The sequence below is a fragment of the Ascidiella aspersa genome, chromosome 3, assembly GCF_963924565.1.
Source record: "Ascidiella aspersa chromosome 3, kaAscAspe10.2, whole genome shotgun sequence".
Lineage (NCBI taxonomy): Eukaryota > Metazoa > Chordata > Ascidiacea > Phlebobranchia > Ascidiidae > Ascidiella > Ascidiella aspersa.
The window spans coordinates 3705266-3717207 of NC_139449.1; the positions used below are offsets into that span (position 1 = coordinate 3705266).

At 34.3% G+C, this 11942-nt stretch overlaps 1 protein-coding gene across 1 annotated transcript; it reads right to left on the minus strand.

The window, feature by feature from the left end:
* Positions 1-2944: 2944 nt before the first annotated feature.
* On the minus strand, positions 2945-11942 carry LOC146158139 (putative serine/threonine-protein kinase irlA). Its single transcript, XM_083383809.1, has 12 exons — positions 11832-11942; positions 10711-10855; positions 10051-10101; positions 9835-9979; positions 9120-9298; positions 8654-8813; positions 7775-7935; positions 6132-6296; positions 5876-6060; positions 5015-5064; positions 4213-4308; positions 2945-3604 (listed from the first exon to the last, which is right to left on the minus strand). Exons 1-12 carry the CDS (start codon positions 11894-11896, stop codon positions 3042-3044), a joined length of 1965 nt encoding a protein of 654 aa, XP_083239935.1. The 5' UTR covers positions 11897-11942; the 3' UTR covers positions 2945-3041.

The window sequence follows — 11942 nt, forward strand, 5'->3', positions numbered from 1 at the left end:
AGGTTGCCTTGTCCGCGCGTAGCTGCTTTGCATTAAATCACCTTTCAGAACGCTATAGTTTTCTTCTGACAGTCTCTTTCGTTTTTAAACTTTTTGCCTAATCTAAACTTCTTTCATATGTTTTTCACTTATTTATTTATTTAGTTATTGCTTTGCTATATGTATTTTACTTTACCTATAGAAACTGACGATGCCAATATAGGCGAAATACATATACCTTTAAAAATGTCTGATTCTGGTTTCACTACAGGGTTTCTTAACTTTGAGTTTATATACTTTATTCAAGTAATCACAGTTTAAGGCTAAAGCCAACACCAAGTGGTCGTTTTCCAACGATTAATGCAGCTTCGTCTGAATTTGCTTAGCTTAAAATTTGCCTCTCGCCCACTTGCACAAAGAGGAATTTATCAACTTCGGGAGAAAAACTAGCCCAAGTCGATATTTCTACTTTTAAAATGCACAAAAATCAGATGAAGCTATGAACATAAATGGGCACTTTGCTCGTATTTTGGTGAATTTGAATACCATTTAAAAGATTTGTTATTTCGTTTAGATTAGACTATTAAACCAGAAATTGGCTCTGACGATAATTTGTCTAAAGGAACACTATAAATTTACCCATAACAGGTATGGGCAAAGCTTAAATATAAGCCCAGTACACTGATTTATAAAGTGTGTGTCAAGGCCTTGTCCCCATTAAAATCATAAAGTAAAGTAGTGTTTTTATTATATCTCTGTCTTTATTTAAGTCACTCTTTTAAAATACTTGATGTGACTCAAGTTCTCACACAAAACAATTTGACCCAGGCTTAGGCCATTTAGACACACGTCTCGACTCGGTCTTCAGTTAAAATAAATAAAAAATGAATAATCATCTCAAATTCAGCGCGTGAAACAGTTTGCTTGCAGTATGTTACGCTTTTGTTATTTTTAGTAGAGACGTTATTCATACACAGACGAGTTTACCAATTTTAGCGGTTGAACGTTTGATGTTAAGTCAATGACCTGACTTGGAATGGACTTGCTCGCGTACTGACTTGACCTAATGACCTCCAGTTGCACATGTCTTGTTATGTTTTGTATGACACTTGTTTTTTTCGCAAATGACTTGATTTGGACTTAGGTCGGACAAATTGACTTGTTTACAACACTGTAAGAAACTATTGGCTACGTGTTTGGCATACTATCGTGGTATCAGTGTACAAACCTCAGCAGTTGTTGATGCCTGCGTATTTGACATTAAGGTTCTACATATTAATTTTGGCTAACACTATATCTTGGAGCGAGCTTATGAGCTTAGCTTTAGTTTCTTTAACGAGTGGTCTGATTACAAAACCAGTGGTTGCGTAAGTGAACTTTGCGATTTCCTTGTATTGACATTTTATTGATTCACCCGCCTACAATAAAATCAACCTGAGTAGACCCAAACGTAAACCTTGTAAATGGCGTATTGTAAAGGGTTGGTTGAGTGAATTAACTTCATAGAATAGGTGTAAACAAGTCATTGTAATACGACTTGACAAATAACAAGCGATTGTTTCCTTTTTTAATTACGATATATAGCCCAATTTTTATAAACAAAATATAATTAATTTAAGCACTTTTTACTGAAAAGATTATTGAAAGTCATTTTCCAAGTTACAATGATTCGGAGGAGAGAAGGTCAAGAAACGAACATAGCACCGTTGCCTGCTGTTCGTTTCCGAAAATTCATTAAAGGTCTTCTTCGAAAAGCTGATTAAAATTTATAGAGAATCTTTAATCATTTCACCAGTTTTCGAGAATAAAACAGTATTGCGTCAAAAAAACGATGAACGTGCTCTAAATAACTTGACAGTCAAATGGATGAAATGTTGAAAGAAACGTTTCCTGAATAACGTCTAAGAAAGACTGGTTAGCCTGGTAACTTTGGATTATGTCGACTAGTTCATAATAAATAGCAAATAACTGGAAAAAGTCCGGTCTATACGAGAAAGTTTACGAAAAAATACACCAAAGCGAAAAAATGGAACAATAATAAAATCTTCTCGGCAAAAAAACACAGGCGAAAGATTACAGTGTTCAAACAAATCAAAAAAATACAGCACACTTGGGTATATTGTAAAACGACATCAGTCTTAAATTCGTGCGGTAAAAATGACAAAACTTAAACAAACGACATGCGAAGATGGAAGTAATTACAAAACACAAGGACACACAGCGCTTAGTACAACTGTGTTTCTCACCATTTTATCGCGGCGACCTAAATACCCATCTAAAAAAAGAAAATAAAGCAGTAAACAAACAAGAACTAAGACAGCATTAATAAATTTTAATTCCTATAGTAACAAAGTTGCAATATATAACTCTAATCAATGTTGGCCATGTGTTCGTAATGCTTTCGCAATTTTTTTAAATTAAAAAAAAAACTTGCTGAGAACGAATCTCAATAAATTAAACTATATGCATTTACCGCCATCGGCGGCCCAACTAAAAAACAATTTTGGGTCGCGACCGATGGGATGAGAAACACAGCCTTTCAATACAACATTTAACGAGTACGAATAATGTTGCAAAAGCAGAATACAGTGAATGTAGGTGTAGGGACGCCCATAAAATCAACGAACTTCAGGTGGAATAAAGGCAACAAAGTTGCCACGATGGCAAAAATTGAGTTTACCGTTCTCCAACGATTTGCGGAAATAAAGAAAACGCTTAGATTAAAAAACAAGGCTAAAAATGCTAGAAATAAAGATATAAGGTTTTAGTGCTCAAAATGAAGAAATGCGGTTATAGACTTCCTAGCAACAACATAGAATGCACAATGCACATGGGTTTATATAAGGATCTAGCCCGGCTATTGTACGACCGACCAACGATTATGTATGGCGCCTCTTATAAATATACGGCAACCCAGCACAGTTTAGAAAAATTAAAAAACGAGTCTAAACAGGTTACGACGTAAAGACATAAGATGCAAGCAGGGATCAAAATGATGAAATAAGGTTTATACAAAGCTAAAAAGGATGAAAACTAACTCGAAAACAAAGTGCTTTAACTCGCTACTCGTTCGGCAAACTCGGATTGCTCAGGTACTCGCCACTCAGCGCCACCCCGTGGTCGGCGCCGGGCCGGACGAGGCTCAGGGCCATGCGGTGGGCCGGGCGCGACGAAAGGCGGACGGTCAGGAACATTCCGGCGTCGGAGCCGACAGAAATAACGACGACGTGGCCGTTTGAAACTTCAGGGGACGACTCAAGACCTGCTAGGAACTTGGGAAATGAAAACAGCTCGGTTTCTACGCCTTGTTCCAGTTTCACAGGCTTTTCGGCGATCAAGAACACCTGGGCTTTGGTGCGACGACGCGCAATCAAACTCGGGCCTTCTGGCTTCATTGTGAAGTCGATTCCACGTTTAAAGTTGTCCAGGATTTCCTGCAGATTCTTCCAGTTCGAGTTGGTGTTTTTCGGCAGAGTGACGCAGCACGAGTTCCGACCCGGTGAGCGCCCGTACTCGTTTCCGGGGTCGGCCAGGGTGAGGGACTTTCCCCTGAAGTTCACCCGCCGGTCGAGCACCCGCAGCGTCTCGTAAAAGACCTCCAGTTGCCATTCGTAAAGGTCGGCTTCTGGAAAACGTACCAAGGAAGTTTGACAGGCAGTTGGATTGGACGGCAGACTTGGACAAATAGATTTATTTAGACTTTTTTAAATTAGATTTTTAAGTAAATAGAATTAGATCATTTCAGTTTTTCCAAATTAGATTAAAATGAGAACTGACGAATTCTCGAAAATCAGATTTTAAACCAGAATTTTAACTAGGATTACACTTAATCACTTACCTTCAATTGAGCAGAGGCCAATGAGCCAGTGAACAACACAACGATTTGTTTACAGGCAACATATGTTTCGCTAAAAAGGTCCTAGCCAGTAGTGAGGTTTGAACTCACGACCTCGGTCATACCGAGGCCGTCGCTCTACCGACTGAGCTACACAAGTTTAGAGGGGAGTAAGTTGGGATAAACCATAGCACCGCTGGCTGCTGTTCGTAAAACTAGCATGTGGTGAGACTCCAGCTAATGACCTTGGTCAAACCGGGAAAGTCGCTCTACCGAATGAACTATGCAGGTTCAATGGGGAGCAAGTTGGGATAAACCATAGCCCGATTTTAACTGCTGATCAACGTTAGCCAATTATAGATAGCACCAAAGAGGAACGTTTGCATATATTAGCCAACCTGCCAGTCCAAGGTTGTCACATAAGGTGGCCACAAGGCCTGAGATTCCGCCAGTAATTTCGACCTGCTGGTTAGATGGTCCCGCTTCTTGAGCGCCTTGAAAAACAACGAAGAACACTAAGTGATAATTTTAAAGAAACTAAACTCAGCAGCTGCATGGGGTAGGAATTTTTTTGCTTATAGACTACAGCGGAAAATTACTTTTAAAATTTACCGAAAATCAAGCAAAGCCATGCTGTGCAATTTTTGTAACTTAACAAAAAAATTTCAAATAGTTTTGCAGGGCGAAAGCAGAATAAGGTGTAAATGAATTCTTGATATATACATTGAAAATTATTGACATGTACATTAACATAGGATAAATGTCTTGGTACTTTTTTTCTGAATGAGGTCTATGTCCTGGTAATGTTAATGCAAAACAAATTTACTGATATAGTCAAATACAATTGTCTTGGCATTTGAAAATATCTATTATAAACTTCTAAAACATCAAATTGGTGACTGGCGACAGTTAGGTAAAAAAAAATACATACAAAAAAAAAGAAGATTTTAAGTAGGTCAAATCACTGAAATACAGACACCGAGTCCATTATTTAGTGGTAAAAAGAATTAAGATTATTGGGTAACTAACACATATATATATTAATTAGACAGAATAAATCTATACAGCTTATGTTTTTCGCATAATTAGAAAAAAATTACTGCAGTTTTATTCATACAACAAACACAAATTAACAGTAAGACATATCAAAATCTAATCACAAGGGGCCTTTAAGTATATTTAGTGTTTACCAATACTTACAAGGCATGATACTGGTCGGAGAAATATCAGAATTTACATCTTGATCATCACTATCGAAAGCAAAAATGAATTATGAATAATTAAAATAATGGCATTGAATAATTACAATAATCCATAAAGACATGTTTTTTTTTCCTTTTTTGAGAGTACAGCCATATTTAGATTTATTTTAATTAGAAAATCAATCATTTAGTGCCAAATATTGATGTATATATTTTTTTAAATGTACCACAATTAAATATAGCATTATATAAGTGAAAAAAATGGAGTAAAAAAAACGTGTTTTGCAATATGACAGTTCTATAAAAGCTTTTATAATGGGTACGTTCGATATGATGAATTGCAAATCTAACACATTAACTGAAGAGTGAAGATAATACAAGTTTGTATCGCACTGTCAAAATCAAGATGATGTCAAACTACTCGACCTTTTCGGCTTTGCAATTCATTATCTAGCTTTTATAATGTTATTACTTAGTTTATCAATATACATGCACAAGATAAAAAGGATAGTGGCATTTTCTAGCAGCATAGTACCACCTCTTGTCCCAAAATATTATCTGATAAAGTTGTTTAAACAAAAACAAATAAACTATGAAGCCACTAAGTTTACAAAGTTTAACCAAATTGGATTTGATATAAAGCTATGATGATACTTATAAATGAATTTTTGTCATTGATCTGACCTTGATAACCATAGGATTGTTGATTAAGAACAATAGAATTGTTATTATATTTGATTGATTGCAATAGAATTTTATTGGCTACAATAAAATTGTTTTCATGTGGAACAGCCTAATTCTTGCGAAAATACTTATTTTTTTAAATCAGTTTTAAAAAACATTAGGAAATTTAACTTACATTCGTTTTGGATAAAAATCTCCGCCAATAGTAATTTGTTTGAATCCGTTATAGAGGTGGATTAGCAGATATGGATATTTTCCAGTCAGCTTGGTCCAAAAAATGTTACAATCAAAATCAGTTCCATTCACACCAAGACACTTTTTCTTTGCTTTGTATGTTTTTGTATCCGTTGCATGTGTATCCTTATAAAAAGTGAAACAAAAACTAAACAACGAAGCTTTGCGGTCATGAAATGTTAAAAATAACGTCTTACCAAGTTCCGAACAATTCGGATAAGCTCTTTAACATTATTACACCTGGGATAGTCATCGGCAATTTCAACTGGCAAATTAGCCTGCAGGATTTTACAATCAAAGGAATCATAGACATGTTGAGATTGATGTTCTGCCTTTTTAGATAGCTGATGACTGCGAAGTGCCTAATTAGGTAAGGACTTTATACTTTGAGAATATATATTTTTTAATGTGTGTTTTTGGTTACAAGTTGGTGCATATTTTTATGTAGTATTCTTATATATATATGTATATAGATTTTTATTTTCAGCTGTTCTGCATTACTTTATTACAAGTAAAACTAATTATAGACTCGACGAACATGGCAGCCATTGAATTGTTAAGATCAAAGCATAAATAGGTTTGAATTAAATTTATATGATCCATGTCTTCAGAATTTTTATTTTTTTATTTTGCTTTTGCAAATTGCTTAAATTGTGAAGAAATCTAGCCTAGAACAAATTTCAGTTAATCTAACTAGATAAATATTACCAAAACCAACTATTAACCAAAACCAAAAGGAGAGACACTGGTTTACATTAAAAGCCCAGAGATTGGATAGCATCTGCATAACTTACCAGTTTTAGTACAAACTATTGTTATAACTAAAACATCAAGTGAAAATTATGCAAAACTCTCCTCTGTAATTGATTGCTGAAGTTCGGTAAATCCTCACATTAATGGAAAATTTGCAAAAAAACGATTTTAGATGTTTTATTAGTATGAGCTGTTCAACAATAAAAAGTGTGCTGCATGACTTTATTTATTCAAATTCAAAGTGTTTTGTTTTTTAATCTACACTTTGCTGTAAAAAGGCAGCTTATTTTTGTGCATCTTAAAAATAAACATGTGAACTTGTGTAGTGCGTAAGATTTTAAGTCCAGGTGTGTAATGATTGGCATTGCCAGCCAAAACTTTAAATGTTAAAGCATTTCTACTTTGCGCAAATATCATGTTCATACATCTGGCGCTATAAAACTACACATTTTAATAACATATTTTTCAGTTAAACTTAAACATTCGGCGGAAACCTTTCACGGCTTGGCTTTGGCAACTAGGATAAGGTTACCCACTCATCAGCAAACTTTATTTGTCACAGCCCAAAGTACTCTTTTCAGAGCTATTGAAGGTTCACTATGAAACAGTGGCGGATTTGGGATATTTTATTTTAGGGTGAAATATTACACGGCGCCTTGATGCCCCAATCACTGCCATACTATTGTAAAACATAGTATAAAAGGAAGAATGTATATTTGATGCGCGAAATTTTTTTTATTTACATATAGTTAAAGTTGGCCAAAAATATATATAGACATTGCAGGCTCTTAGGAACAGATTTGGCACCTGGGTCTGAACCACGCTAAGACTTATAAAAATTCTAGGCCACACAAACTTTTAAATAAAGTGCAATGAATGTACGGCTATAACGCGGACCACAACTACATGATTACACTGAGCCATTCAAAAGTAACTCGCGGCCCACTGAAAATAGCTCTGTGGCCCACATTGGGAGTTGGCTGACCACTGGTCTAAACAATGGGGATAGTGTAATTCACGAAATCATTTTTTTAGCATTTGATGGCAAAACTCCAAGAGTTCTTTCAAAAAACTGTATGACACTGACGCAAGTTTGAAGTGATATACTTACCCGAAAAAAGTCCAACTTTCTTCTGGATGACCAGAAGTAAGGATGGCGCAGAACAGCTTGGATATCAATTCTTTCCTTTTCATCGTGGCAGATCATAGCCCTGACCAAGTCTTCAGCGCAAACATACTCTTCCTTGTCTATTAAAATATCAATCAATTTTGGATAATGGTTTGAGGTTGTAGTTAGACGTAGAATGAATATGAAAGCCCATACAAAAGTGGGGAGCATTTTGTAAAGGTTTCATATAAATCTTAAGGTAATGGTTGGAGGTTGTAGTTAGACCTATAGAAAGAATATCAAAGCCCATACAGAAGTCATTTTTTTAAGTAGCATTCGGCGTCAAACTATGTTGAAACTAAATAAAAAGTTATTCAAAACATTCAAAATGATACTGACTTCTGTATGGGCTTTAACATTCTTACTACATTGTAAAATTTAATTAGGACAAATATATTTTATGTTGACATTGATATGTAGAACTGTGCTCCACCAGGCCAAAGTAAGACTACTACATAAAGTGATAAAATGCGCTTAAAGAGGAAAATAAATACCAAAAAAGTCAAACTAACAATTGTTATAAGCAATTTAAGGTGGATATTCAGCAATACCCGTACACTTATAGGGGTGTCATATTACTCATCTAACCACAACAGATGATTGACAAAATTTCACTATTCGCCTACAATTTACAGTTGGCGGCAATATCAGCTTTGAAATTTGTTTGTGCATGCGTACGTCAGACTCAGGGTAGTTTTCCATGGTCTACCCAAGTCCCAGGTCCGACTACAGCAAAATAAAACGCCCCTGTCGAGTCCCAGGTCCGACTCAGCAGCCCATCATACAACTTAAACATACCCGGGCGACTTAACTTGCGAGAAGTAAGATACTGCAAGTTTGGCGTTTTCTTTTCCTTGATGTTCTTTTCTCCGCTTTGCAGCTTTCCAAATGGGTGGCCTCCTTTGGAATAGATAAAGTAAATGACAGCCCCCAACGAGAAAACATCAGTAGAAGTGTTCTGAAATATCAAATTTTTGTTTCTTCTTACTCGTCCGATTTTGAACAATAAGTCAACTAAAGTTTAAAAACAACATTTAGCAATCTGATTGTTTTATGTGCAACAATTGAGATATTTTAACTCAAGTCAATTGACGCAATGACCTAAGTTCAAGGTAAGTTCTTTATCCAAAACTTAAGTCAAAGTCATTTTAGCAAAACAACTTAAGTCAAATCATTTGAAAACAGTGACTTAAGTTAAGTCAAGTCATTAGAACACTGGACGATGCAGTAAAAGTAGTTTGTTAAATCCCTGCTCTAAACATACCACTCTTGATTTGGAGATTCTTTCAAACGAGGCAAAATGCAAGTTTTGCGGACTCTCCAAAACTTCGCCGACTGCGTTGTTTTGAAAAAGTTTGCTACAGCCAAAGCTGGACAGTTTTACTTTGGTTCCACTTGGCGACTTCTTGAGTAAAACGGCGCGGGGATTTATATCTCCATGAACTAAAAATAAAAGAAGTGCTCTGAAAAACTAATAAAAGTTATTTGTATTAACCAAAATATTCACAAAAAAGTAGTTGTAGTACAGTACGAAATGCTTGTCATATTTTTAAAAAAATGCAGGTTTTATGTGGAAAATAAACCCAATAATTACCTTTACATAACATACATACATACTAGAGACAGACTGCTATTACTGTTCGGCGAATACATTAACTCGATTTTCAACATTTGTGCCAAACCATACCTGATACAGTTTTTTTATATAAACCTGGAAAATAGTCAAAATTTAAATTATTTAAAACAAAATCAAAACAGCATTTGATTTTTTTTACCTATATTTGCTAAACTATAATTTTGCATAACAACTTGGCTAGATTCTAGATACAAAAATGTGTCAAAAAGTAGAAAGTTTATAGAAAAACCTGTATCATGTTTTCACAGTAAATAAAACTTACTGATACCAACACATCAGTAGAAGCAAAATATTGGCAGATATTATAGGCCAACTGGTAAATTGATCTATCTCTAATACTTACTTATTTTAACATTATTGTGTAAGTAATCCACTCCTTTAGCCATTTGCTCGACAAGATTGACAAAAGTGACATCTTGAAAATAATTTCCTAAATCATCAGTTTCACTTCTGTTTTGTAATGCTGGTTCTGTTTCGCCTTTAATAAACTATGATAAACCGTCAGATTGTTAAATCATAAAAAATTAAGCATTGAACAAAAATACACTGATGTTATTACCTGATATAAGTTAGATTGACACAACTCCAGCAAAAGGATAGGCATTGGATCCTATAACATTCAAGTTTATATGTGATGGAATTTAAACAACTAATTTTAAACTAATACACTAACCTAGGTTCACCAAAAGCCATTGGCAACATATCAAGCGTATTGCCTTAATAAAGACAAAATGCTGTTGGAATTTTGTCAGATGCAATCCAGACATAATTTAAAATAATTTTTGCGGCAAGTGCTTATGCCATTTTCAGTTTTCTACTGAAGATTATGAATCTTTTTCTACTGAAGATTATGAACAGATCCGTGTTTAGTGTTCCTAATCAAGTTATCAAAAACTGACACAAAATTTTATATTTATTCCGTCTTCTTGATCCTTAAAAACGGGTTGAAAAAGGTTTCTCTCAGCAAAAGTTTGATGACCTTCTATAGAAAACTATACTAATATATATTTATATAGATCTATTGCAGAATATATTATACATAAGTTAGCTTAACAATATTATTGGTAAAGGTAAAGAAGTGCAAAAGAAAGCTAGAATTTTGTGAAAAGAAAAACAGTGATTCATGTACATTACAAGATAAAAAAAATTGTAAGCTTAGATCGAACTTACTAACAGTAAAAAAATCTGTTTTAATCATTAAGAAAAAAATTTCACTTACAATTCCCTGTGAATCATATTCACCATGAAAGGAAATAACATTTTCATGATGGACTTGCTTCAGTATATCCACCTCACGGCGGTAATTTGGGTTTCTGCGCTTGTTTATTTTCTTTCCAATGTATTGTTCCTCTTGCAAATAATAACTGTTAATAAACAACATTTACTAAATGACATATAGTTCAATCTAGTGTTGTAATTACTTAAGCCACTTATTTTAAATGACTTGACTTGACTTGGACTTAGTGTTTTTCATTAACATCTGTCACAAGTCTTGCACATTAAACAATTTACTTGCTGTATATTGTGTTTGTGTTATTTTTTAGTTAAATTGTTGCTTATAATCGGATGATTTTACCAATTTTAATAGTAACAGTTTGGTTTTATGACAATGACATGACTTGACATTGACTTGCTTTCATAATGACTTAAGACTGGGACTTGACTTATACTTGACTTGGACTTGAGTTATTTTTACGACTGGGCTGGGACTTCATTTCAAAATAACTTGTTTACAACACTGGTTCAATCAAAATTTACAACATACGATATGTTAGCAATTGGATAATTTATAAAATAGATGAGACTAATATTTGGCAAACAATGTCAGAATTGTATAGAAGTGTCTATTTGACCAGATCGCTCTTTTACACTTGCACCTGTTAGTGATTATGTTGATTTGAACTACTTTAGTGTCCAAATGAATAGTCTCTTTCCTAATTTTATTAGTTTGTAATCCTTCACACAAAGCAAACAGTTTAAAGTAGCAACCAAGAAATTAATCAAAAATGAGGGCTTTGGTCTAGGATCCTACCATTTTTTTCCACAGCAACAAAACAAGTTGTCCAAATTGAAATTGCAAGAAAGTAATAAATATGGGAGAATAAATAAAAATAATAAAACTTTACCCACCCCAACCCTAAATAGCACCCTAAACCAAAGATTGTTTAGAATATAAACCCTGGACTGCTAAGAATATAAGCCCCTGGAAGAATATAAACCCCTCAAAATGTGGTGGGATTCTAGACGAGCGTCAAAATGTAATTTTATTACCCAATTAATTGGTTGAAACATTGATTTTTGAACCTTTATTTTGTTTTAATTTAATTTTTTTTAACTTACATGCATATTGATGATCCATTGCAGCCAGTACAAATCTCAGTGAAAGGAAATAAACCAGATTGCATAGTTTTAGTTAAAAAATAAAAGTCAGTTAGTACGTCTAGTTTTTTT

Excerpts from the sequence above, each read along its gene's own strand:
- LOC146158139 (XM_083383809.1), bottom strand. The coding sequence starts at position 11,896 with ATGCAATCTGGTTTATTTCCTTTCACTGAGATTTGTACTGGCTGCAAT. Across the intron at positions 6,297-7,774 it reads GTATATCACTTCAAACTTGC|GCACTTCGCAGTCATCAGCT; the intron begins GTCAGTGTCATA and ends TTACCTAATTAG. Across the intron at positions 6,061-6,131 it reads TCCGAATTGTTCGGAACTTG|GATACACATGCAACGGATAC; the intron begins GTAAGACGTTAT and ends ACTTTTTATAAG.